The sequence below is a fragment of the Alternaria ethzedia genome, assembly GCF_023757985.1.
Source record: "Alternaria ethzedia strain BMP 0044 chromosome Unknown scaffold_10, whole genome shotgun sequence".
NCBI lineage: Eukaryota > Fungi > Ascomycota > Dothideomycetes > Pleosporales > Pleosporaceae > Alternaria > Alternaria ethzedia.
The window spans coordinates 495,085-520,132 of record NW_026056203.1 but is presented as its reverse complement, the minus strand read 5'-3'; the positions used below and the strand labels follow the sequence as shown (position 1 = coordinate 520,132).

The following is a 25,048-nucleotide window of genomic DNA, read 5'->3' as shown; positions in this document are numbered from 1 at the left end:
GTAGGTGATCGAGCCAATCAGGTGGCATGGGGTTGAACTTGCGTGCATTGTTGCGTGAGTCCCGAGAAGAGGGTCGAGTCCGGAGATTTGGTCTGTGGTCTGAGGTGCGACAGTTTGTCGCTTCATTATGGAATATACAACCAAGAATTGAAGAAGAAATTGGGGTATGCTTGGACTGTCGAGATGGCTTGTTGTGCTGTTGAGATGGAAAGTAAGTTTGGTTGGGGAATGGGGCTACGTAGAGGGGTCCTCCTGGTGCTGATTGTGTTCTACGTGTCTCTGAGACCTAAATGCGCCACCTGTTGTGGTTCCCGGGATGCCTTAACATACACAAGCATTGATGTATAGCCTTTGGCTGTCCAGCTTGATAGCCAACACGAAACAAGCAAGTGGGCAGCCAGGAATTACCTTGGCCTACATGATGGATCTCCTGTCAGAGAAGAGACAGAAGCATTAAACTGTCGGTAGATTTACCGGAGCGGAAATCTAGGTTGTAACCTTCGATAGTTTGCTGTCAAACTGTGAGGCGACGTTGGGCGTTGGGTAGCTCTGGCGTATTGAATCCCACGAGTCGCACTCGACCAACGCATCGTAATTACCCTTCAAACCATACTTTGGAACAAGCAGACCATGCGCTCCATCCACGAACAACGTTAGAATAAGTGAAGCATGATTCAGCAAGACGCGATCGTGATCAGTCGTCCCAGGGTAGACGAAGGGGACAACTGAAGCGAGCCGACAAGCGAAAACGTCAACCCGGATTCGATCAAACCTTCAATCGCCGTTTAAGCGCACCATTCCCCTTTGACCCAAAACAACAATGCGACACTTTACCCCAACTCACCTCCAACAAAACTATAATACACACAGATCTTCACGCGACAACCGCATACAGACGGTGTAGTCAAGCTAGCACCCAACTTCCCTAACCGCCACGCACCTGCCAATTTACCAACAGTAAGGAAAAGTCTCCGAATCCAGCCAAAAACACCACAAATCTCCCCCAGAAACTCTCCAGTTGGTCGGTTCGCTTGCTCCCCACCCCCTTTCGCAGCCCAGCCCCCACACGAAGGGGGGCGCGCAATACTGTATCGATCGCCATGCTCGAGTCCCTCATTTTCAGCCCTACAATCGCCCGCTGTCATCGAAACCAAATCTGAGGTTGAATCGTAATCATCGTTAAATTCAGCCCAACGGTTCTATTCCCATCTTAGATGGGGCAGACCAGAAACTTAGTAAACAGGTGGCATGCACTGGGCGTGTGATCGACCTAGCCGCCCACCAGCGCTCGGTACTCAACCTGTTACGCGTCCGGTGTGGAAAAAAGGGAAAAGGACCAACAATCATCTGCCGGACTTTCTGAACGGTGTGCGCAGGACTACGTTGGCAGTTGGTGCTTGGTGGTGGTTTAATCGGTGCGAGAACTGTGTATTCGGGGCGAATGTCGCGATGCATGGGTGACCGTGGCTAGGATCTGGTTCTGTCCTGGCTCTCCCTCACCTTCAAGTCCCTGACTCGACTCACCAACATGATCGTGGAAGTGATGCGCACGAATACCTGTCGAATGGAAAATGCCGGACGCTGCAGGGCTCAACGGCACATGGATTTTCGCTTTCATCGGGCTGGGCGCATCGCTGGACGGATACACCTCATTTACCAGAAAACGGGAATACTGGTAACACGGATTTCTTTGTTCCGCTTCGCAATACTGTACGGATTAGTACGAAGGCGGGATACGGGTTTTTACATTGGGCCGACTCACGACATATCGTCGTCAGGTTTGTTGTGCTATAGGGGGTTCGCGGAAGCTGGGGCAGGGGGTTTGGCCGCGTGCGCTCTTTGTCAATCTGAAGGTCTGGACAAGGATGGCATCGTGGGCACGGGTTTCCGAAGCTTCCGCCGCCGCACCGGACGGGCGAGGAGAGGGCGCTCATGACGCGATGCGACGCGTCGTCTTTCTGCTTTCGAGATGACGGTGTAGCAGCATGAGGATGAATGCGACGAAGACGGTGTGGAATACATGTCAGACGCCTACTTCTTACACCCCGCGTGGAGGGTAAATTCTCCTTCAGCCCTACAGCGCGCGAACGGTTGTCAGATCAGTAAGCCCTTGCGCGAGCAACCGCCGGTGGAGTTGACCCTGGAGAATTGGGTGCTGACATATACAACGTGGGAAATCCGGGGTATCAGATACAACTGTCCACCAGGGCAGTAACGTGAGCAAGATATGACGTGATTTGATTTGATTGCAAATGCGCTCCATGCATGGCCCCTTCACAGGAAGGATCATACTCCTGGAACCCTATACTTCCGCTGCGAATACAGTGTGACGGAGGAATCGTCTCGTGCTCGGATGTAAAAGACCGTCTCAACCCGTCCTCCGGGCAGCAGCGAAGTGCGAGAGGTGTCACAAATCGCCGAGACCCTTTGCTTCGGGCTCGCACGGGAATTTTGAAACTTTACCCCTTTAGGCAAGCGTTGCGGTCAATCCTTCTTCTCTGCATTATCCTGAAAGCGTTTAGGCGGCTTCGTACTCGCCTCTTTGCCGCTAATGGAACGTTATTCGTTGGTTCGTTTACATGTGAAATCCGCTGGGCAACTAGTTGCGAATTGAACGCAAGGCTGAATCGACAGGTACTAGTTGGGGCTGTCTTGTCGATGGTCCTTGGAATTCTTCGGCATCGGGGTCTGTGTCAACGCTACGGAGCGTTGTACGATATTCGATTCGCAAATCAAACTTAATCGCTCGAATCCAAGATCAACGGCGGTGGAGTTAGAAGGGCGTTATTACCGACAGAACGACCGTTGGGGACCGCCCAAAGGATGGACAAAGTGCTTAGCGGCTTGCGATAGTTACCGGCGCTAAAACATCCTGCCCAGGTGTCAAAGCTCTAGTATTAGACAGTTTCTGCGGAACAGTCACGTCAAGCGAGCCATGCGCTTGCTGACAAAGGTCGAGGGAGGCATACCTTTCGTAACGATCCTCGTGGGCGGTGCACGAACCCGAGTATGGCATGCGAGACAGTGCGACGCCTGCCCTGTACGCGACTAAGTGGCGCGGACGTTTCAACGGCCAACCTGAACGTATGTTTTGCGAGCAACGATACGTGTCGCAGAGCGTGACGGGGCGATACAAACTCTGCGCTTGTAATTATCGTATGCAAAAAAGGCTCAGGCGTAGCTGGTGGCCTTGCCGAATGGCTGCCTGCTGGTATGGGTCCCGGAATAGCATTTGCAGAAGAGAGCAACAGACGAGACACGGTTGAACCCGTGAAGGATGCTTGTGCCACTGTCCGTTTCACACCAGCCTCTCATGGTGCTTTCCACACAGCCGCGCCGGAGTGAGCTCCGTGCCGTGGCATCTCGCGCTCTGCACGTGACGAAAAACCGGTCACCGAGTGCCCGCTTGTTATCGTGGGATTACTAGATCGCATCCGGTATGCCGAGCAGCGAATTGCGCTCCGTCGAAGCTGTCGCGAGGCGTCGTGGCGCGGTTTGCGTACCGAGTGATCCGCATGCTTCTTGAACTACTCCCAGATGTGCAGTTGTGTGCAGTTGTAGTGCATGTGGAGACTCTTGTATCATTTCAAATTCGAGTTATCCATGATGTGTGGAATGCGTCACTGGTAGAGTCGCGCAGCCCCACTAGAGGCTGAATCCCACGAGGCGCAGGCTTCGCAACATGCTTCCGCATCAGGCAAGTTGCTGTCGCACGTAGGATTGCTTGAGACCTACCTGCGTCACATCTCTCGCCCTGCTGCTCCTCACGCTTGCGAAGTAAACTCGCTGCGTACGCGCAGTCTAGTTGGCTGCGCTCTCAAAGTTATTTCAGTTGGCTCATATCGATATGGTTACGCCGCAGACGCGTAGGTAGGGTTGCATCGGCAAGCAGCCTGACCGGTAGCTGAGAAATTGGCTTGATTGAAGGACTGCTAATGGAGGATGGAATATCAATTCATGGAAGGGCGAGTCTGTTTATGGCTCAAGCGGGTGACGAGCACCGGATGATCCAATGGTTCGGGGCTGTATGATCCCGTCTGGGGGACCGCGGGGTAGGTGGTGGGATGATGATTATTCAGAGATCGGCGAGGTTCTAGTGTCCGACGGCGTAGGCGTACTCGCTGACTTGCTAGAAGCAGTAGTTGATGCAAGGAAACAGAATGGAAACTATCCTTGTGTGTGTTTACGCTTTTCGAATACCCGCATTCTTTGCAGTCACCCTGCATGTCGTGAATAACAGGTTGTTGCGCAGAAGATCGACGGTGCAGGGTTGTACGGCTGCGCGCCCTTTGACACCCAAATCAATATCGCGATGCTTCAACGGACGAAGGCGGAGGTCAAAAGACTGACCGATCGCGATGCGGACTTAACGTGGCAGCGGTGACCTAACTTGGCTTTCGCGTGTGTAATGCGTGGGAAAGTGCTGTACAGCGTCCCACACGGTACATGTGCTTGCGCACCGCATGTGCATTGGAAGTTCGCCGTGTGATGGAAGGCGTTGCAAACAGGCAACAACCCCATGATGTTTGTCGCGAAGAGAGAGGGTGTGCTTCATGCCTGATTTGTATGCAGCAGCGACGCTGAGCGACCTTTCTATCACCATTTTCACGGCTGACTGCTTTGTATTCACGCACCAAATACAGCCTCGTTCAGTCAGCTGTCCTCCTCAGCCCTATCACTGTCCCCACCATGCGCGTTCCAGAAGTACTGCAGAAGCAAGCAGCAACCACCTCCGATGCAGCACGGGCTGAGTAATGAAGTCAGGTACTTACGAAATCGCTGTGTTACTTATAGGCTTTGAGTGGCGTCCAATTGCATCCTGTCGCGCCATTTACCTGTTTGAAGCGTGTCCAGCGGCACGGCACATTCGGGTCGGCTTTGCGTTGCAACTCCGAGTCCGCGCATTCTGATGTACGATGATGCCTAGGTCGCTCCTTCGAAAGAGGAGTCATTCAAGACGATCTTGATGCATTTGTGCACATCATACATGAATCAGCATTCTGGACCTGTCTAGTGGAGAATCCATCGTTCGATAGTTTGCGCGTCTGACTCGGTTCCTAGAGAGGCCTCTGGGTTGGGTCTGTTGCAGCATTGCCAAAGTCCGATGATGGTGTACTTGCAGGCCGTTCGAGAAGCGGATGTCCGTGTGGTCATGATAGGACGGCTTATGGGCAAGTTTACACCACGGCATACTCGCTCGAAATGGAAATGTTTCCACCGCAGACGCAAGCCACCTCGCAGCGAGCAGTGTAATTCGTCGACATGTTCGAGCTTGCATCTGCTCAGGAGACGCATGTAGTGAAAAAGTCGCTCTTCCAAGAATTGTGAGCTGGATAATGTAACATGTGCGTTCGAGCCAGAAATATAATGAGTCGTGCGCATTGTGCTAATCTTGCTCTTGATATTTGGTTTGATTTTGCCTGCGGCACAGCAGTTACGCCCGAGCGCTTCGAAGATCGACTCGCAATACGGGCCTGAACAGGGACGTCGAAGGATTCTTTCAGGGATCTTACCGTTCCCGCGAGAACGGCTGAACGGTCAGGAAAGGCAAGTCTCCTTCTTGGCACAGGAACGCCATCAAGCGTCGCTTCGCGGCTTTCTGGCGCTGGAAGCGCTACTGTTGTAAAAATGAGTCGAAGTGTGTCGAGACGACACTAGTCTCCGAATGACTGTTCGTTTCGACCACCAACCTGAGACTGCATGCTGCGGCTGATAGCGACCCTCCACTCTCTGGGCGTGGGAAATCTGTCTGCCTTGAGCTGCATGATGACGGAAGCGAGCGCGGGTTGTGATTGCACACGTTGCTTTACAAAAGTGCAAAGGCCGAGACCTTCTATTGCCAGTCTGCCACGAGGTCTGACGCCCCATGCGGAGGCACCGCGCTGGCGACACCGTCCGTGTGCAAGGCGACCAATCGTCATCGGTGAAGGGGCGCTGGATAATAACGGGCGCTTGGGTATACATGAACCCTCTAAGCGAACACGCTCGATTCTACGCAATACGCGACAAATGCGGTATCCGTGTTCTGGTCCGTGGGGATATATGGAAATGATGTTCAGTGAATTCAGCGACATGTGGAAAGAGCGGCGGCAGGCTTTCCCACCACACTGGTCGTTCCCTGCTATCGGTTACGCCCTGCAACCGGTGAGCTTAATACTGTACGAGGTGGTCCCATACACGGATGTATACAGAAAACCCCTCACTAAGTTTCGGTGTAGTATATGAGCGGCAGTTATCACAGGTCTTCGCTCGGGTGCTACAGCGCACGACCAAATGAATGACAGTGGGGACACGAGGAGGGGTACCTGTGTCGCATTGTTGCTGGACCAATGATGGTGTTTCGGGTGCTGACTTGTGTGCATCGTAGGGCTGTAGGGCTGCGAAGGAGGGTGGTAGAGTTACTGTCATCAGAAAGCTGGCTCGACTTGGCACAGCGGCCGCTAAATATAGGCCGTGCCCCTCTTGCGATGAATTAGCGCGTTAGTCGCTTCTAAAGCTGCATTTGTTTTTGACGATAAATATGGAAGGAACGGCAGTAGCACGGCGGCTGCCTCTCGGACAGCGTTACTAGACGATGCGAAGGTGGAAGAATAGAACGATACGCGTGTACTGCGATTGACTGGTTAGTGTGTTTTGGTATGGGATATTGTGCTCATGTAGGCGATCTCGCGGTCGCCGTAGCACGACTAACTCGATGCCCCTCTTGGGCATACATCCGGCCGATGACGGTAATGTACCAAGGATTCAAAGCATGTTGATAGTGAACCCGGTGATAAGGGTTGGTCGAGATCACATGACCTTTCGCGGCGTCCCTCTCCCCAGCATGTATCGCGTACAGCGGTGAGATTTGCACGGAACGCCCGAAGGAACGGTCGCCCAGTGCCCTGGAGGGGAAGTTGATTCGTGCTGCTACTCGTCCAGCCACTCAGAGGACGCGACGAGAACCGGTGGCAGGGACCCCCAGCTGCCGCTAGCCGCTCTGGGAAACATATGGGTCCTCCCGCCTTACAGACTCACCGTCGGAACAACCTCACCTTCTGTGTCGCTTTTACACGACTTCAGCATCCGCATAGGGTATATACTCTTCAGCCACCACGGACCGATCACGAACTTGGCGATGCACCGCGCAATTTGGGTGTTGGCAGCATCTCTGCGGTGAGCTCTCTGTCACCGCAACATGGCAGTGCTCCAAACGGTGTGAAACATTTGACTCTACGCTACAGCGACAGGCCAACTCGGTAGATGAGTTCGAAAGAAGATGTCGCGTAATGCACACCTGGCTAGCTTCTTTGACGCTCGCTGGACTGCGAAACACTGATTCGTCTTCGTTGATCTCCGCCAACCAGGCGTAACACAGCCATGCTGGGCAAGGAGACATTCCGAAGCAGACGAGCCACTATGCCTGATACCGCAATACAACGCCTCAGCTGCTCATAGCCTTCCTCTTGGCCATGTGTATTTCCTACATGAATCAACGGGTCAAAGAATAAGAGTTGTCGGGACATTGATGGACATCAAGAAGGGCCTATAGGAAAGAAGAGTCTCCTGGTGCCACGGCAGTGGGACTCTGATTCCTGCCGCAGAGGCTTGTCTAGCCCAGGTGTTGCCGTAGGTGGACAACTGCAGCAGCCAACGGCCCCGTTAGCCTGCGTTCTGGGTTTGAATTGCTGACGCGGGGTCGGGGTAAAAGGTACCGTCTGCATATCCCACCAACTTGCGCCGCAAAGTCGACAAGGTATCATCTAGCTCATTGAGACATCTCCAATGAGAGAGCAGGGTGGACAATGCAATTGTCTCCCACGCCACGTTACACAGTTACAGTTCGTGTGGCATTGTCGACAAGCATACCCCTTGCCATTATCTGGACGCTGTTAATTGAGCGTTGTAGTTGAATACAGACAGCGAAGTGGGGAATGTCTCTCAAGCGAGGGGACATGAGCTGCGATGTCTGAGGCGAAGAGATCCACAGACGTCTAGACAGACTTGATGCCCCACTCATATGGAAACCCGACATCGAAGCGAATAGCCCTGGAGAGCAGCTGAGTTGCGATAGTCGATAGCTGAGGTCGAGGTCTCGACACACGTGGCATAGCGATCTGCCCTTTTCCCTCTTTGATGGGTAGCGCGAGCGTGCCAACGCGTATGTGTCTCAGTCCTAGATCACCAACGTACACACGGTTCGCTCCTCCTATCCCCGTTAATCGGCCCCCGCAATCTCGATGCTTCATGCAATGGTAGTACCAGTGATAACACCAACCATATCGCGTGTGCGGACTAATTCCAGGGCAAGCTGAGGATAGTCGCTATCTACCAACTGCAGGCTCTAGGACCAACGGGACGGTGTACCTTTAGATCTGAGCAGCTAGCGCGCCACCAAGCTTTGAAACGACCGGTGGTTTCTTTACAGCCGCCACGCACAGTTGGACGAGATAAACTCTGCAGTAGGCTCGCCCAGGCCATATATAGCAGTGGTTGATGAGAGAGTGGCAGCAGATGTCGAGTAGAAGCAGGAGGTAGTACCAAACATTTGTCAAAATTTCAGGAACGACATCAGGGCGAGAGTCAAGAAGAAGCGCTTTGAAACTGTACCTTACCTGATCGAAGATATTCTGGGACGTGTCACATAGGCGGCTCAGTGAAGGCGCAGCTACAGAAGGCGTGAAGCCGACAAGGCTCGACCGCCAGGCGTAGGGCGTGCCGTTGTAACAACGGCAACAAGACACTAGCAGAGCAATCTGCCAACAGCAAATGGGTTCAGGGCGTGTCTGGCAATGTTTCTAGATGCACATTTCCCATGATGATTGGCTTCTCCAGTGTCGTTGGTGGAAACATGGCATGGCTAAGCTTTGGGCTGACTGCCGCTATGCGCCTTTTGGCTCAGACCTCACCGACACTGCAGTAAGGTGCTGATGCGGCTGCGGAAGAACATGGGACAGTGCGTAGGGCTGGTGGAATGCGACGCTCGTTTGAAGGGGCCTTTGGGGCTCTTTGAGTGGTGGCGCTGTTGCGGCAGCGTACTTTACTTAGGCACGGCGTGACAAAGCAGACTAAATACAGCGACGGTAGCTGGATGCAGGATATGGTCTCCATTCAGCAGGCTTCCTGATTCCCACGCGGAATGGCGGAGGGACGGAGTTGAGGTCGGGAGCAGCAGGACAGCAGTCGGAGGGGTCGGAAGGCTAGTGAACGGCGACGTCGAGGTGTCGCGGTGTGGCATGCCGTCGAGAGGTTGCGCATGCACGACGAGGCCGCGGGCGTTGGCCAATGGCGGCGGGGGCTGGACGAGTGTGATGATCTGGTGTGAGCCGGTCAAGGCGCAATTTACCCACGCAGCAGACAGCAGCGAGCCCACAGCAAGACGTTTGCGTTCATCGCCTTTTGGCCCCCATGTGCGGGCGGCGCTGTGGAGGCTGGACGCCCCATTCACCCTCGCAGCTCGCAGGCTCGGACGAGAGCCGAGGCGTGACTCTGCGACGCTCGCAACACGTCGACACATGCGGGAGGGCATACGCACGCCGCACGCAGGGACGGAGATAATGACAGACCCGGCGCCGCGAGGTTCAGTGACGCCCCGACCGCGACTTCTTGGACAGGCCCCAGGGTCATAGGGCTGTCTGTGATGTGCACTGCGCCAGGAGCCAGGGTAGCAGGGTTGGTGGGGACGCGACAGGGAACCGCCGCGACGACATGGGACGACGACACCGCTCTCCGCTAGGGAGCTTTGGTTTCAATACACTCGCGCCCGACGCTTCCGTGCCCTCAGCTGCCTGTCTGCCCGTCCCTCACTGGCCCGCTGCCATGCTGCGCTAGCGTCCATACTAAATTTACAAGACCGCAGTCGGTCAAAGTACACCGGCCAGGGTTGCTCCAAATCGTACCAAATTGAGAAATGCTCAAGCGGCCATCGCGTAGCCCAGGGTGCATGCGAGAGGCCTGAAGCTGGGGACCAACACTAGCCAGTCTGTGCTCCACAAGAACGACTGCGGACGCAACATGGACGGCGAGATAAATATACTGTCATCCCCGACTGCCAGACTGAGCCTCTCTCATCCCACTGATAACAACCTCCTCATTCCTTCACCTGCAAATGCTCCCCACATCCAACATCACCATGCACCGACACGCTGCCTACCCATATGCCCAGCCGGCGCCCACTACCACCAGATACTCGGGCACCTCCTCAGCCTTCTCTGCGTCGGCAAACCCCAACGAGGACTGGACCAAGATCTCCGATCTTGCTGAGCGCAGGCGGATACAGAACCGCATTGCCCAGCGCAACTACCGCAAGAAGCTCAAGAAGAGGCTCGAAGACCTTGTAAGTTCTTGTGCAACCAACCCTCGTACTGCTCGGAACGCCATACTAATCCGGTTGCAGGAGCGTCGTGCTGCCTCGAGCTCAGCTTCACCTGAGCAGAAGCCTGCCGAGCTGCAGCCACCACAGCGATCCCCGCGCCAGGAGTTTCCCTCTCCGTCGTCTTCGGAATCCTCGTACACCACCCCGCCTGCCGAGGATCGGGGCATGTTCTCGCATCAGTACACGCGCCAGCTTTCCACCAGCCCACCTCCCTTCTCCGTAGCGTCGTATTCGTCGGCCTACCCAGCGCCAGATGCAGTCGCCTACTCAATGCCGTACTCCACCTCGCCCTACCACACAATACCGACCACCCTCACACCGGAGATGCCAAGCTACACCTACCTGCCGCCACCCCACTCGTCCGCCTACTCCACTGGCCTGCCTAGCCTGGTGCCCAGCATGAAGAACGAGTACTACGGCGACGAAGAGATGAGCCCTTTCGGCGTCGGCTACGCGGCCATTTGCGGAAACGAGATTCAACCACCACATTCGTACGCAGACTCAGTAAGGCTCCCCACTCGCCAGCCCTACTACGCATGAACGTCCAACTCTTGCACTCGCCGCCGCTGCCTCGACGAGCCACTGCTGACAGCCGTCGGTAGAAGACACTGTCTTTCGACTACCCGACGACGCCCAACTCCATGCCCCGCACACCTCCGCTGCCGCTTCTCTACTCGATGTGAGCGGGTAGCGGTGGTGCGCGGGCCTTGATTTCTCTTCTCTTGAGACGCAGTCTCTTTCTTCTGTGTTTATAGTTTTCTTGTTTTGCATTTCAGCGATTGGTCGTGTTAGCAAAGGTCCCTCGCTTGACCACGGAGATTTGGAGTTTGGCGTTTCCCATCTCTTCACAGAGACTGTTCTATTATGACTGGGACGAAGCTCGCCATGATACGTAGCCCCAGTGCCAGTGCGAGCCTGTGGTTGGATCATACAGCAATGAATATCCTTATCCACTCTACCATATTTTGACATGCAAATGACTGTGAGATGGTGCGATTAATGCGACATGAGCGTGAAGTGTGCAGTGGTGATGCGTCGCATGTCGTGACTGCGCGAAGAAAGTGACCCGAGCGGTGAGATCATAGCTCTTTCCGCGCGCGCTCCGCCAAGCCTGTCGCGACGCGTCGTGCCTTCCACTCCCGCGTGGCCAACGTCAGCGACAAAAACCCAATTGCGACCACAACCACCCCCTTTCATGGCTCCCATCAAGCGCTCCCGTGTAGACAAGGCGCGACAGTATCTCGCGGGCGGCGCAGTATTCCGCGAAGACTCCGACGACGAGCTTGGCTACGAAGACCACCCCTGGGAATGGATCTACGACAACAATGGCATCGACGATGCGCAGCCTGAGCAGACTGCCTCGCCAAGAAAGAGAAAGGCTGCGCCCACACCGCTAGCAAAGCGCATAGTCGGTGCGCGCATGGGCAGCTTCAAGTGCAAAGTGGGAGATGCCGTGCTGCTCAAGGCAGAGGGCAACCAGGCATGGGTCGGCATCATCTGCGACTTCCACGAGGACCCGGACGAGGACGAGAAGATGGCCAAGTTCCTCTGGTTCTCCTCTGAGAAGGAAATTCGCAACCAGAGCAAAAAGCGTTCCGATTTTCTTCCCGTAAGTCCCTCGGCCTTTTGCGAAATTATACCTCTGACATTGAATAGAACGAACTCTACATATCTGCCGCATTCGACGACAACCCGCTAGCCTCGATCAACGGCACTGCCAAGGTATACTCGTTGGAACGTTTCCAGGAGTTGTATCCGGCAGGCGTCAAGAAGACCTCCAAAGACCATGGCAAGGTCTTCGTGTGCCGGAGAGGCTGCAACACGCGCACGACCACATATACACCAGAATTCAAGTGGGAGGACGTATACAGCGATGCCAAGGACATCCGATCGCTGGTCGATCTTGTGGAGGCTCAGACAAAGGCCACTAGGAGAACTGCCGGTCGTCCTAAGAAACATCAGCAGCCCGACTTGGACCAGTTCGTGATCCCTGACTCGGACGATGATGACTTGCCAAAGACTCCACGGAAGCGCCGGAAAATTAATGAAGCGACCACCCCCACATCGACTAGGAAAAGCCCGGCTGCGCGCAAATTCCTTACTCCAACGCACAAGAGGATAGTCATCAAGAAGCAATTGGAGTTCACACCGCTTGGCACGCGTGTACTTGATCCTTCGGCCCTAAACTCACCATTCCAGATCGCGCGGAATCAACTCCATGTTTCCTCGGTACCTGCCGCACTCCCTTGTCGTGAGGAAGAGTTCTCCACCGTGTATAGTCATTTGGACGCGGCCATTACGGACGGCTCGGGCTCATGCATCTACATCTCGGGCACACCTGGCACAGGCAAAACGGCAACTGTGCGAGAGGTCGTCGCCCAACTGCAAGCCTCAGTCCAAGCCGAAGAGTTGGATGATTTCATATTTGTTGAGATCAATGGCATGAAGGTCACGGATCCCCACCAATCATACTCGCTGCTCTGGCAGGCACTGCGCGGCGACCGAGTGAGTCCGTCACATGCACTGGAGCTACTGGAACGCGAATTCTCCACTCCCAGCCCGCGCAGGGTTCCCTGCGTGGTCCTCATGGACGAGCTCGACCAGCTCGTCACCAAGAACCAGTCTGTCATGTACAACTTTTTCAACTGGCCTGGCCTGCGGCACAGCAGGTTGATTGTCCTCGCCGTAGCGAACACTATGGATCTGCCAGAGAGAACGTTGAGCAATAAGATCAGCAGTCGCCTAGGTATGTCCCAGCTAGCATAGCGATCCTTCAGGAACGCGCCCCACGCGTTTGGCGTTTCGATCCCTCCTCAATATGCTACAATATCAGAGGGAGACGACGAGGTCTCCCAACGATCTGCGTATCAATTTGATGTTATCGGTGCGACTTGTATCGCCGGGTACGCCCGTTATTTTCCTGGCGAGAGGCTAACACACATCTTCTAGGTTTAACGCGCATCACTTTCCCAGGCTATACACATGACCAACTGATGCAAATTATCCAGTCCCGGCTCGAAGGTGTACCTGGCAATATTGTGCACCCTGACGCCGTTCAGTTTGCTGCACGCAAGGTAGCAGCTGTCAGCGGTGATGCGCGACGCGCGTTAGACATCTGCAGACGAGCCGTGGAAATCGCCGAAGCGGAAACGATATCGCAGGACCGGGACGATGAGGCGCAGCCAGGTACTCCGAGTAGGACCGGTCGGGGTAACAAAGCAAAGCAGCTCCAAGACTCTCGGTCAAATAAAGGTACCGGAGATCCGGATCATCGGTCCAAAGATCGGGCGGGGCGGAAAGGTATAGTTACTATGGCGACGATCAAACAGGCAATCAACGAGGCTACGAGTAGCCCCCTGCAACAGGCGCTGCGGGCTCTACCGTTGGCGTCCAAGGTGTTCCTTGCGGCCCTCTTGGCAAGGATCCGCAGGTCGGGCATTGGCGAAGCGATCCTTGGAGACGTTGTCGATGAAGCCAAACGGTTGGGGCTCATGAGTCAGTTACTGCCTGTGCACGATTACATTCTCGCCCCTGAGAAGGACGACAGAAGCGAAATGATGAACGGCGCAGCAATGCAGCCTTCTACGCCGTCGAAGCATAGAGACGTTGCTACTAATCTTGGCTTGAAGGAAACGAACAACAAGGCAGCAAGAGCACTCGGCCTCGCACTCGCAGCCACCGAGCTCGCAGAAGCAGGCATTATAGGCGTAGAGGCCCGACATGGCGAGCGAGTAGGCCGTGTCCGGCTTGGCGTTGGTGAAGACGAAGTGCGGCTTGCACTTGGAGACGATGAGACTGTCCATGGCCTAGGTTTCGGAGCGTGATGCATCCGCAACCCCTCGTTCCACTGCTCTCGTCTTCGCATTTCTAGAAGGTTGGTGCGCGTCCGACGGCATTTGCCGCACATCAACACACATTTCCAATATCCAACAATCTGTATACCCTTTAGCGACCGCATAATATACCCCTCATGGCCTAACGCCCGATTCTGCCCTTCCAATTGTATCCGCGACGTGTGCGACAGGCAGCGAATCAATGATGCAGCCGAGATGCATATGCGTTGATGGGAAGCTGTGCCACAGATCTACTGGTCAACGTTACGACGCCGGGCCGCCGACCGGGATCTTTCAGCGAATAACGTCGCCGTCTGTCACTTTAGCCGTCCTCGCCAACCTGCTTTCGAGCTGCGTGGCGTGGCGTGATGGAACTTCTCCGTTTCGTCTCGTCTCAAGGAAGAAAGGAAGTAAGGTAGCATGAGGACATTTCACCATGCACACGCCCCACGCCTACGTCGTCGTCGTATATTCCAACGAACGCGAGATGCACAGCGTGGGCGTGGACCTGGCCCATGACAAAACTCAACATAGCACAAACGTGATAAGTCGCTAATGGTATCAATCCACCTGACATACACCCCCAGCGCCTCATTCACCCACCACACCTCCCACCAACTCGCGTCCTCGCATCTAGATCCCATCTGCCTTCTTCCCTTCGTGAACCTCAAAACCTGCTGTGCATTCGTGGCGCCTCCCTCACCCGCGATCTCGATCGCGCATCTGCTTCTCAGCCTGCCCACACGATCAAGTCCGTCCGGCGTAAGTTGGGGGCTTGACACTTGCCCGCCTTCTCTGGCCGCATACACGGTCTTCGTTTCGCCCACTGCACCTGCATTTTGGATACGAGAGCGGGAGTTGGCGCGATTGGTCGGAGCTGCGTTGCGGGTAGATGGATGTGTGGATGTGTGTGGACGGCGAGGTTCTCACGTACATACATGTATGTACACATTGCCCTGGCCCCCGGCTCCTGGCTCTTGGGGCTGAAGCGCGTGGACGGCGAGGTTAGGTGATTCGATTCGATTCGACGCGGTTTGTTGCGCCATGAGAACTTGCAGCGTGGGTTTTGCATATGTACGTACATATGCCTGGCTGGCCGGAGTGTTGGGTCCAGGGCGGCGTATGTTTCGTGCAGTAGTCACGTTGAGACGAACTTGCTGGCGTGTTTCTCGAACGCGAAGTGGGAAGTTGGTGGTGATCCATGCAGTGCAGAGCCTGGCGTGGGCGATGTACGCCACATGTTGACAGTAGAGAGAGAAAGATAAGTGTCTCTGTATTGAAAATAAGGCGCGTTGCAATCTAGAAGGAATGGATGCTGGGGCGGTGTTGCATGATATCTCGTTTCGAAGATGGGGTTCGTGTAACGTGTTACTCGGGTCTTGTTCCGTTTGCGGTATATGGGCTTTTGATGTGAGGGGGAGAGGGAGGCATATGTTTGCGTGTCGTATCATCTTTCTCCGCTGGGTACTCTTCGTTGTGACACGGGCTTTGATATGGTAGATGGTATTCATGTTCGTATGATCACCCAGATACAGTAGCTGATATTGCGAGAGCTTGACATGGAAACACCTACGTGGCGTGTTCGTTATATTTGCTTGCTCTGTTTCTGTTTGATACTCAACATGGCTCGTCTCGCCGTCTCGAGAGACGTGGGAACTGTATCTTAACGATTGTCTAAAGGTCATGATGTACAGATGAAATGCTCCAACAAACCTCACGCCATCTAGCTATGATGCCTCTCCAAGATGATATACAGATGCCTCATACTCACACCCAAGTCCATCACCGTCAACCCATCAACCTATATAACATCCATACACATCTCCCACGACCCCCCTTCCTTCCTCCCCCTCCTCCTCTCGCCCACAACCCCCCTCTCAAGCTCCAGTCCCACAACCCTCGCAGGCCACTCAATCAACCCCCACTTCTCCCGTCCCAGTACCATCGCAACCGCCGTCACGATATCCGCGCCCAGCCCCTCAAGCCACCACACATTCCGCACTCTGCCCGGCAACACAGCATAGTGCGCTAGGACAACGAGCGCGTGTGGATTCTTGGCTTCAACCAAGGTCAGGAAGTCACGGGGGATGCGTGTCGCCCAGACGAAGATTGCGCCGCGGTCTTTGAGCGTGGAGATGGTTGTGTCGTCGATGGAGTAGGGGACTGCGGTCATGGGTGGGTAGCGTTCAGGTAGCGTGAGTTGGCTTATGAGATTGAAGCTTTGGCGGAGGTAGAGGAGGGCTTCTGAGAGATATTCGCGGTGTTCTACGTCTAGGTCTGTTTCGCTGTCGTTCGTCCATAAGTTTTCTATGGCGGCGAGACGGGCGTCTTCGTTAAGGGCTCGCGGGGTCGCGGGCGTGGTGGTTCGCGGCCACCATTCTCGGGCTGTGACGGGGTGGAGATCACTTCCTACGACCCAGTTCCAGCCTGAGAGCAGGACGGTGAGGGGGCCGCGGAGGCCCCAGATTGTGCGGAGGGCGCAGGAGAGCATTTTGTCGGCTATGTCTGGTGGTGGAATGGTGGTGTCTGGTGGTATCGAAGCTATGAGGTTCTCGATGTCTATCGCGGAGGTGCGGAAGAGATAGACAGCTGTAAATGTCGAACTCGCAAAGAGTGCTGCTGCGTTCTCTTGCGTTATGTTTTGAAGCTCTGTTCTATATCGCACTAGAGCTTTATTCATACGCGCCGCCGCTAACGCGTTCATTCGTCTCTTATCCTCTTTGCGGTCGTAGAGTCGGCCGAGATGTAACGAGGCGACGGAAAGTACGCAGTTCGTCAGGAAGTCGTGGTTTTGCGCCATCTCAGGAACATAGGTTTGCCAGGCTGCTTTTGCGGGGTCATCGTTCGCGAGTGAGAGAGATGTTGTAAACTCGTAGTGACATAGGACTTCTTGTAGTGATGGCGGAAGTAACTCCCGGATGTTTTTCCAGGCATCGTCCAAGCGGAGATAAGGCGGTATGGTGAGCTCGGGGAAGTAGCCTCCTTGATACTCCCTTTGAGAAGGCGACACGGTTAAGCTTGTGGAAAAGTCTATTGGTATGTCGTCCAAACAGATCTCAGTTTGGCGTGGCATCTGCGTTGCGAGGGCTATCTCATTACTAAATGCGATGAGATTGGTTGGCGAGTATGAAGGCGTGTCATGCGTTTCTGGTGTGCTTGGTATCGGTGATGGTGATATTATGTGCTGTTGCGTCGATGCGGGTGATGTCGAAGTTGTCGAGAGGCGTGAGGAAGGAGCCAGCATGAGAAAGCTGCATGTGTCGCCTTTCTTGTCGCAGTTTGCGCACGACGGGTGCTTGCAGTCGCACTGAAATTCAAATTAGCATCATCTAAGACCAAACATTTGGCAATTGATCTCGTTTGCAGTGATTCCGTGGCATCCTTAGTAGGCGAGGGTATTGGAACCTCTTTGGTCCTGTGTTACCACAACCCGAGAAGACGTTCTGTTGGTCATGGCATCACTTGAAATCGACGCCCATTAAAATAACTCTCAGATAGACGTCCTCGGCTACCCAGTGGCGCTGGATAAGTAACGTGATCGTGATGCACCGAAACGGGCATAACCAACCCGTATGCATGAAGGACCAATAAGAAACTCGTACGAACAACTCACCTTAATACGTCTTCGCTTACACTCCTTGCATCCCAGCCTCGTCTTGTTGTGTGATCGTCTCGTAGCCATGCCTTCCGACAATGGAACCGGATCCCGATACGGTGTATACGGTGGCGTAAAGAGGTAAAATAAGATGCGCCTTCTCAGTAAGTCGCAGAGGCTCGAGATGGGTCCACGACACGTTGAGGTCGCAGATACGGCAGCAAAATTACTGACACGATACACAGAACGCTGTTGAAGCGTGCAGGTGACATCGAAAGCAAGACCGATTGTTTCGTAAGGTGCGGCTGTGACGCTTCCCCACAGGGACCTGACGCTAGCCACGAAGGGCAGTTTTCGTACTGCGGGGCCTGTGATTGGCCGATGGAACATTCGGAAACAGCTACTTTCCGGAAGCTCCTGCGTGTGACGCAATTTCTGGTGTCTTATTGATCGCCGTCTGGTGTCTGTATTTTGAAACCCGCTCATGATGTCTATTCGTATACTGATTCTATTCATTGCTTTTGTTGTAGCGCTTCAGACACCGTGCAAATGCATATGCTGCGCGTCATCTACCTAAGCTGGGACTAGATGTAGTACATAAACTCATGGCCACGTATACTGTCATTCAACACAAAAGCGTTCCGTGCGAACCAAGCGCAAGTCTTAGTTCTTGAATACGGTGGCAGAGCTCCAACGACCTGCGGCCTTCGCCCTGTAGTCGTCCTTGACCTTCTGTTCGCTCTTCCATTGAGTGAGTAGCGCGAGTCCGGCTTGAGCTTCTTCTATCGTAATGCTCGACAGTTCCAAAGTCTTCTGTAGGTCTTGCTCGTTCTGGGATTTCGAGCTGTTGTCGAGTATGTATCGGACGTTGTATCCGGACTGCAGATGGGATGCGCTCTGCGAGTGCTTCTTCAGGAACTCATCGTTGTAGGCTTTGAGGTCGGCGTCGGCAGGCGGTGTGGTGAAGGACTCCTTAATGACCTCCGAGGCCTGAGATGAGAGGGGCTCAGCGGGTTTGGAGACTGCTAAATTAGCGATGAGCGTGACGAGGCATTCTGGATGTAACTTACTAGCTTGACGGAAGCGGACGCTCTGCTCGTGTAGCTTGGGGTTTTCTGGGTCAATCTCCCTTGCAGCCTGCAGACACTTCAGGGCGAGCAGATACTTGTCTGGATGACTGTTAGCATACATATCGCATGGGATGTGCAGTTGAGCGACTTACTTCGTCGGAGGTAGACCTCGAAACCTACGTTCTGAGCTCCAATGTTCTTGGGCGCTAGCTCGAGCATAGGCTGCAAAAATCGCAGTGCGTCCTCAAGAGGCTGCTTTGTCTGAAGCAGCTTCTCGCCATTTGGATCTTGGTCTTCCTTCTTTGTCTCGCCGTCATCGGCCTTGGCAGTCGCCTTTGCGGCAGCAGCAGCTTTGCGCTCGGCCTCGGCCTTCTCGGCCATCTCCCTCTCTTTCTTAGCCTTCTTTTGTGCTTTCTTGCGCTCGGTAGGATCCAGGTTTTCCAGATCAAGTTCGTCCGAGCTCGAGAGCTTTGGGTTGTCCGCTAGCCGTACGTATAGCTCGACTGCCTGAGTGGCTGCCCTAGTGAAGAAAGGATGATCGCGGAGGTGGTCTTCCCATCTGACCATGTCGATGTAAGCACGGATCTGGCCCTTCCGTAATGAGAAGCTGTGGAAGTCGAACTGGTCCTCATGCCACACGTCGAAGATGTCTGCAATGGCGGTGAAGCGCTTGAGAGCGAGACCGAGTTTCTCTTGTCGCAAGTATGCCTCGCCGTCTTCAAGCAGGTACCACATACACTGCATATCGTGGAGATCACCGAGAGGTCCGCCCACAGTCTCGTTGCGAGTGAATTTACTCATAGTGTTAAGCGCGGTCTCGTTCTCGTTGTTCCGTAATTGGTATTTGGCGCACTTGGTGTTGATGTATCGATCGCCCTTTTCCAGCTCTCGTGCTTGGTCGAGGATTTCCGCAGCCTTCTGTACGTCGCCCATGTGCTTGTAGATGCGAGCCTTTGTCTGATTGTAATCGACCGATTTCGGATCCTTCTCGAGCAGCTTGTCTATGTACTCCATGGCCTTCTCCAGGTCGCGACTTTGAACGTAGTTGTAATGCTGGGCCAGGAAGTATAGCACAGCCTCGTCGAAACGGTCGGAGTTGTCGCCGTTGCTCTCGTCGCTCGTCGGTTTGCTGGAAGCATAGCCAAGGACCAGCTCCTCGATGACTGCCTTCTTTTCCTCGTCGCGGTAAAGCGACTTGATGTTGGGGAAGGTCGAGGGCACGCCCTTGTTCAGCTTGCCCCGGAGATAGGCATCCGCCTGTGTCTTGAAAGCCTCGCCCTGAAGGAAGTCCAACGGTATCCGCCTCGCAGCATCGTTGCGCTGATTCTTGTCGGCGAAAGACTGGTACAGCTCGTTCAGCTTCTCGATGTCGGCGTCGTTGGACCGATCCAGACCAAGGGCCTTCTCCAAGCCGTCGAAGTATGCGCGGTACTCGCTGTTCCTGCTCAGAAGAATTCTGTACGCCTTCTCAGCCTCCTCTTTCCGTCCCAACTCGAGGAGGTATTTCGCCTTGAGTTCCAGCGCAGCGGTGCGATCCAGGCTGACGCGCACCACCTCTTCCAAGTGGTTCAGCGCACGTTCCACGTCGCCCGACTCGTATATTATCGTGTTCTTGTAGAGGGTCGCTTCGGAGTGCTCGAGGTCAGACTTGGCGGGGGGTTGCTTGAGCGTCTCTTCGTACGTCTTGAGGATGTTTTCGGCCTCGGCGTAGTTGCCTGACAGATGGTAAGCGACTGCCAATGCCGTCCAGTTCTGGCGCAGTTGTGGGCGCTCCTGCATCATCTTTCGCCGGCTCTCAATGTATCCGTCGTAGTCGCGGACTTGGCATTGGAGAAGGGCGAGGTCGCGGAGGATGTTCAGCGATTGCGGTTCTATGCGCAGGGCCATCTTGTACGACTTGATTGCCTCGGGGTAGTTCTTGACCGATCGCCATAGCAGGCCGTAGACGTGCCAGCAGACGTGCGACTTCATGTCGTTGCGGAGGGCTTCTTTGCAGAGGGCGAAGGCGTCGTCGCCCTGGCCCTGGGAGTTGAGAATCAGGGCCTTCATGGCCTGGGTGTCGCCATGGGTGGGGTATTTCTTCAAGATCTGCTCGGCAGCTTTGAGGCCTGGCGGGGTCAGCGGTCGTGCCCGGCGTCGTCCACGTGCAATTGGCGCCTACCCTTCTTGTACAGCTTGCCCTCGTAGAATTTGATGAGCGAGCGGAAGAGCGTCGCCTCCTTGCTAGGCAGTTGTTGCGGCATCGCGGCGGGTGTGTGTCTGGCAGGCGCGGAGCGTCAACGAGGTTCCGGGACGAACAAGCTGCGATCGGAATTGACAAGTCGACGCACGTGCGACGAGACCGTGGGGGGTTAGGATGGATGGAAGATGATTTAGTCGGTGCAGTAGAACATCGCGACAATGGGTGTGGAACAAGCAGCCGCGGGAATGGTGGGTGGTAGTCTCAATGTGGCACTACTACGTGTGTGTGGGGAGCTTGAATTTCAGATGTTCCAGTGCTATGACCACAGCGCCCGCACCTCGACTTCGTCACGCACGTGCTACACCCCGCCTCATGATATCGTTCTCCAGTCAATTGAGTCGACTATTAGAATACACAATGTTTATATACACCCCAGCAAAAAGCTTTCTAGTAGTACATACTCTCCAACAGCGCTCTACTTGGACAGACGTCCTGATCGCCTTTTTGCAGTCGCATCATCGCCTTTGACCTCTTCTTTCGTAGTAGCAGCCTTCTTCTGCTTTGCGGTACCGGTTACAGTAGTCTTGCGTTTCTTGACCGGCTGTGTCTCTTCAGCTTCGTCAGCTTCGACAGCTTCTTCTTCCTCGGCCTCCTCCACGTCTACTTTCGCCTTCTTGCTGCCACGCTTTGCTCTTACTGGGAGCTTCTCCTCCGTAGCTTCAACGTCCTCCTCTTTAACCTCTGCCTTGACCTCTTTCGCATTCTTACGTCCTCGCTTTGGTTTGACTGACGCCTCCTCTTCAGCTTCATCGACATCTTCCTCTTCTTTGGTAGCCTGAGCCTTTCTCTTGCTACCCTTCTTAGGTTTCGCGTCCTCTACGTTTTCTTCCTCTTCCTCCTTGACAATCTTGGCCTTCTTTTTGCCGCCCTTTTTAGGTTTCGCATCGTCCTCTGCATCGTCCTCGTCTGCGCCCTCCGACACGTCACCAGCAACAGCTGCCGTCTTCTTTTGGACACTCGGTACAATGGCTGAAGTTCGCCCACCCACCTTGAGGAACGTAATCTTCTCGCCGGTGGGGAGTGTCTGGGCTTCCTTCTTGCCCTTGCCCCAACGGTGCTTCATCAACCAATCTTTGGGGAAGGCGTCCGAATCTCCGTTGGCTTCTACAGCGGTGTCGCAGACGTACATGATAGCATCGTGCAGTCGCTTGATCTGCTCATCGCTAAAGGTGTTGCTGTACTGCTCGGGATGTAGACGAGCCTGGTACATGACCTCGTCACCAACCCAGTTTCCTATGCCGGACACGTTGGCTTGATCAAGGAGCAATGCTTTTACGGGTACCTTCTTGCTCCGCAGCTTCTTGCTGAGCCAATCCACCGTCAGGATGTCCTTATCGATTACAGGATCTGGCCCATTCTCTTTCAGTGGTGTAGTCTTCCTCATGTCTTCGGCAGCAGCGTCTACCAATCTCACACGAGCAAGCCGTCTTGCGTCTACCAAGGCGACCTCGTTCTTGGAGTCTTTCAACTGCAGGATAAACTTCCAGTACTTGGGTGGCCATTCTGCCTCTTCAGGTTTCGCCGGACGATAATGTGCTGAATCGTCATTGCTGAATTTCTGAATCAGGTACACAAAGTTAGCATATGTCTTACATGCAGTCTGTACGGAAACCACGAACCATCCAGCCTGCCATTCCAAAGTGCATCAGAGGATGTGGCGGCGAGTCCATGACCAGCCAGAAGTATTTGCCCTGTTGTCGTGCATCTACTATCTTTTTTCCGGTCAAGGCCTCCTGGAAGGCGGATGCAGACGTTCCGACCTTTCCAAAGACAATCTGAGTATTGTGAGTCGACGTTCTATCAGCAAGAAGTGGTGAACGAACATTGTCTTCCTGTGCCATGACATTTTTGATCGTCTTGCCAACGGCATGTTTCTTCAAGAAACCGACAATGCGCGCAACTTCCGCGATCTACGTGATATCAGCAACTTTCGTGCGCGTACGAATTGGACGCGTCCTGACCTCAGGCATGGCGCTGAATCTTGCGCAGAACTTTTGATTGCTTCGTGGATGTAGTGACTAGAAAGGACGAGCTCGAGAATGATGCGCAATCTGTCAATTGAGAAAGCTATAGTCGTGGTTGAGCTCGAGCACCCTGAAGTCGCGCGTCGCGGATCCAGGCTTAGCGCACGACGCGTTCTCACGGGATAAGCCCACTACGTCACCACTCGTGTTCCATCTCATCTCATGTCTGATCATCCTCGTGCCATCCATCGGTATTGTTCCTTCAGCACATACCGAATGCAATGCCGACTTACTCTTGTTCTCCGCGTGTACGCCAGGCTGGACCTGCCTTTCTGGGACGCCCCGCAATGCCGGAGGGCGGGATCGGAATGACATCGACACACGATAAGACGCGATTTACATAATCCTCCGCCCTACACGCCGCCCACATGTACTTCAGCTCAAGGCTTTGTCTTTGCAACCCTTGCAATCTGACAATACGGGCATCATGCGGTGGAATTGGGTAGCTGCTGTCGCAAGTGCGGCTTGCGTCTCTTCACACGCAACTCATCATGTCGAAGACCAACAAGCCTTTTCCCAAGACCGACTAGATGAATTGGAGAGGAAGTGGGGTACAGATGTGAGTGTCATTCCAGCAGCATCCGAGTATTAGCTGACAAGTGCATAGTGGGGTTTCTCTGGCATCTCAACTTTCGCTCACCTACCGCATACGCGCTGCTTGACACACCCAGAGACGACCTACGACATTGCCATTCTCGGTGCGCCTTTCGACACTGCCGTCTCCTACCGACCCGGTGCTCGATTCGGACCCCGTGCAATCCGCGCCGGCTCAAGCCGTCAGACGTCCTTCCGAGGCTTCAACCCCCGAGCCAACCTCAACCCGTACACGTCATGGGCGAAGATCGTAGACTGCGGAGACATACCAATCACGCCCTTCGATAACACGTTGGCGCTGAAACAAATGAGCGAGGCCTTTCTCGAGCTGGGAAAAAGACCTGCGACGGAGAAGAGCACGGAGAGCGGGGTGCAGTATCTCAAGAAGCCAAAGCTGCTGACTCTTGGCGGAGATCACAGCATTGCACTTCCGGCTCTGAGGGCCTTGAAGGATGTATATGGGCAGCCGATTGCCGTGGTACACTTTGACGCACACTTGGATACCTGGCATCCGGCGAAGTACCCTTCCGCTTGGATCGACCAAGAAGACCCTTCTACACAGTCGTTCTTCAATCATGGCAGTATGTTTTGGATTGCAGCCACTGAGGGTCTGATCGCAAACGACTCGAGTGTACACGCGGGGCTGAGGACGAGACTGTCGGGTGATGAACCAGAGGACTATACCGACGACTCGCAGCAAGGCTGGATTCGCATCGCAACAGACGACATCGATGAGATTGGTGTAAAGGGCGTCATCACCTCGATCATGAACCGCGTGGGCACAGAGATGCCCGTCTACCTCAGCATCGACATCGATGTGATCGATCCTGGTCTCGCACCGGGCACGGGCACACCTGAACCAGGCGGCTGGACTACGCGTGAGCTCATCCGCATATTGAGGGGTATTGAGGGCATGAATGTTATCGGTGCAGATATTGTGGAAGTCAGTCCTGCGTATGACGGCGCAGCAGAAACGACAGGAATGGCAGCGGCGCAGGTCGCGTACGAAGTCCTTACGAGCATGGTACGCAAGGGACTTATCGAACAAGCACGAACAAAGGTGACCACGCACGAAGACAAGGATGAGTTATGAACCCCCGGTATGTCTAGATATTCATACGAGCCGTGAAGGACTCTTGGAATGCAACTTAGGTCGTTGACGCACTAGACAACTGTTCAATTCCATGAATCATTTCAAGCGCCCATAACACCTTGAATTGCAACAATGATATCCTTTTTACAGTATTTTCTAGCATCGCGTATGTATCCAGCGGACGCTCCACGAGCATACCCTCAACACAACAAACTCCATCATTCTACTACGCTGCCATCCCGT

The 25,048-nt window shown here is 54.3% G+C and overlaps 6 protein-coding genes across 6 annotated transcripts; 3 read left to right on the top strand and 3 right to left on the bottom strand.

The window, feature by feature from the left end:
- Positions 1-10,087: 10,087 nt before the first annotated feature.
- J4E87_005073 (uncharacterized protein) lies at positions 10,088-10,894 on the top strand (the record flags this gene model as incomplete). Its single annotated transcript, XM_049376690.1, has 2 exons — positions 10,088-10,315; positions 10,376-10,894. 2 exons carry the CDS (start codon positions 10,088-10,090, stop codon positions 10,892-10,894), a joined length of 747 nt encoding a protein of 248 aa, XP_049233546.1.
- Positions 10,895-11,549: 655 nt separating this feature from the next.
- On the top strand, positions 11,550-14,178 carry J4E87_005072 (uncharacterized protein; the record flags this gene model as incomplete). Its single annotated transcript, XM_049376689.1, has 3 exons — positions 11,550-11,963; positions 12,011-13,100; positions 13,304-14,178. 3 exons carry the CDS (start codon positions 11,550-11,552, stop codon positions 14,176-14,178), a joined length of 2,379 nt encoding a protein of 792 aa, XP_049233545.1.
- Positions 14,179-15,988: 1,810 nt separating this feature from the next.
- J4E87_005071 (uncharacterized protein) lies at positions 15,989-17,260 on the bottom strand (the record flags this gene model as incomplete). The annotated part of the gene is made up of 1 exon (XM_049376688.1): positions 15,989-17,260. The coding sequence occupies one exon, from the start codon at positions 17,258-17,260 to the stop codon at positions 15,989-15,991; it is 1,272 nt and encodes a 423-aa protein (XP_049233544.1).
- A 1,185-nt stretch (positions 17,261-18,445) lies between these two features.
- Positions 18,446-21,095, bottom strand: J4E87_005070 (uncharacterized protein; the record flags this gene model as incomplete). The annotated part of the gene is made up of 4 exons (XM_049376687.1): positions 18,446-18,804; positions 18,853-18,951; positions 19,005-20,960; positions 21,014-21,095. The coding sequence occupies 4 exons, from the start codon at positions 21,093-21,095 to the stop codon at positions 18,446-18,448; spliced, it is 2,496 nt and encodes an 831-aa protein (XP_049233543.1).
- A 414-nt stretch (positions 21,096-21,509) lies between these two features.
- J4E87_005069 (uncharacterized protein) lies at positions 21,510-23,064 on the bottom strand (the record flags this gene model as incomplete). Its single annotated transcript, XM_049376686.1, has 3 exons — positions 21,510-22,652; positions 22,714-23,004; positions 23,056-23,064. 3 exons carry the CDS (start codon positions 23,062-23,064, stop codon positions 21,510-21,512), a joined length of 1,443 nt encoding a protein of 480 aa, XP_049233542.1.
- Positions 23,065-23,545: 481 nt separating this feature from the next.
- J4E87_005068 (uncharacterized protein) lies at positions 23,546-24,805 on the top strand (the record flags this gene model as incomplete). The annotated part of the gene is made up of 2 exons (XM_049376685.1): positions 23,546-23,677; positions 23,726-24,805. 2 exons carry the CDS (start codon positions 23,546-23,548, stop codon positions 24,803-24,805), a joined length of 1,212 nt encoding a protein of 403 aa, XP_049233541.1.
- Between the last annotated feature and the right edge of the window lie 243 nt (positions 24,806-25,048).